Source organism: Agrilus planipennis, unplaced genomic scaffold, assembly GCF_000699045.2.
Source record: "Agrilus planipennis isolate EAB-ADULT unplaced genomic scaffold, Apla_2.0 scaffold35, whole genome shotgun sequence".
In the NCBI taxonomy this organism is placed as follows: domain Eukaryota; kingdom Metazoa; phylum Arthropoda; class Insecta; order Coleoptera; family Buprestidae; genus Agrilus; species Agrilus planipennis.
The window spans coordinates 1,744,379-1,745,348 of NW_020438957.1; the positions used below are offsets into that span (position 1 = coordinate 1,744,379).

At 26.5% G+C, this 970-nt stretch overlaps 1 protein-coding gene across 2 annotated transcripts in view; it reads left to right on the top strand.

Annotated features, from left to right (window-relative positions):
- The window catches only part of LOC108744834, a 5,111-nt gene that overhangs the window by 931 nt on the left and 3,210 nt on the right, over window positions 1-970 (top strand). For both annotated transcript variants that reach the window (XM_018480780.2, XM_018480781.2), the window contains exons 2-3: window positions 393-503; window positions 563-685. In XM_018480780.2, coding sequence (XP_018336282.1) covers window positions 393-503; window positions 563-685 — 234 coding nt within the window. The remainder of the gene's footprint in view (window positions 1-392; window positions 504-562; window positions 686-970) is intronic.

Here is a 970-nt window from a genome sequence, read left to right on the forward strand (position 1 = left end):
AGACAGGAGGAGCTAATGTTGCAGGAAGTTTTTATTTCATGCAGTTAAGATATTTAATTTAGATGAAAAATTAAATATATATTACGATTTCTTTATATTATTTCTTTTTAATTGCATGTTTGCGCAGCTTATTTTAATGGAATTATATTTTTTGTATGAAAACATTATCCTAATGTTTCATGACAAAATATTGATTTTAACAGTACCTATTGACAAAAAAATTCACGATATATTTACATTATTATCAAGTATATGCTGTACATATGCACTTTGTATGGACCATATTTAGAATAATTATTTTCATATGGAATTAAAATATAATGCAGTGTTTATTTAAGGAAAATTTGCTTTAGATTTTCGAGTATTTAATAAAAACTGAATAACATTTACAGCCCCTCCCCCATCATATGACTCCCTTTTTGGAAGAATTCGAGAAGCCGAGAGAACTAGTAAGGGGATTCTCGATTTCATAAAAAATGTGCTAATTATACTTTTGGGAACAAGTAAGTGTACTTATCCTATTCAATTTGTCATAAATAATTTGATTACATATTTCTTAAAGTTGGCTGCACAATTATATTAGGGGTAACCATCGTAATACCCATATGTATGATTGTAATGGGAGCAATGTATCTGCACGATTGTCCTGGAGGGGAATACATACCAGTCTATCTTTTAGTTGGGGGTAAGTTTCTTTTGTTATACCTATGTATATTTAAAACAATAAACAAATTTCGTCTTTCGTACTTTTTCATGTACTATTTTGTCCAAAAGTAACGTAAAAGAGAATAAAAAAAAGTATTTTAATCTAACGAAACATAATACAAAATTATTTCATCAGATTAATTGCTTTCATTAATATTTTTATATACACGAGTAGTTTTTTTTCTTGTATTAATTAATTTTTATATTTTTAAATAGCAAATAGACCAAATATGTGACAATCAAATATAGATTCTAATTTAATAAG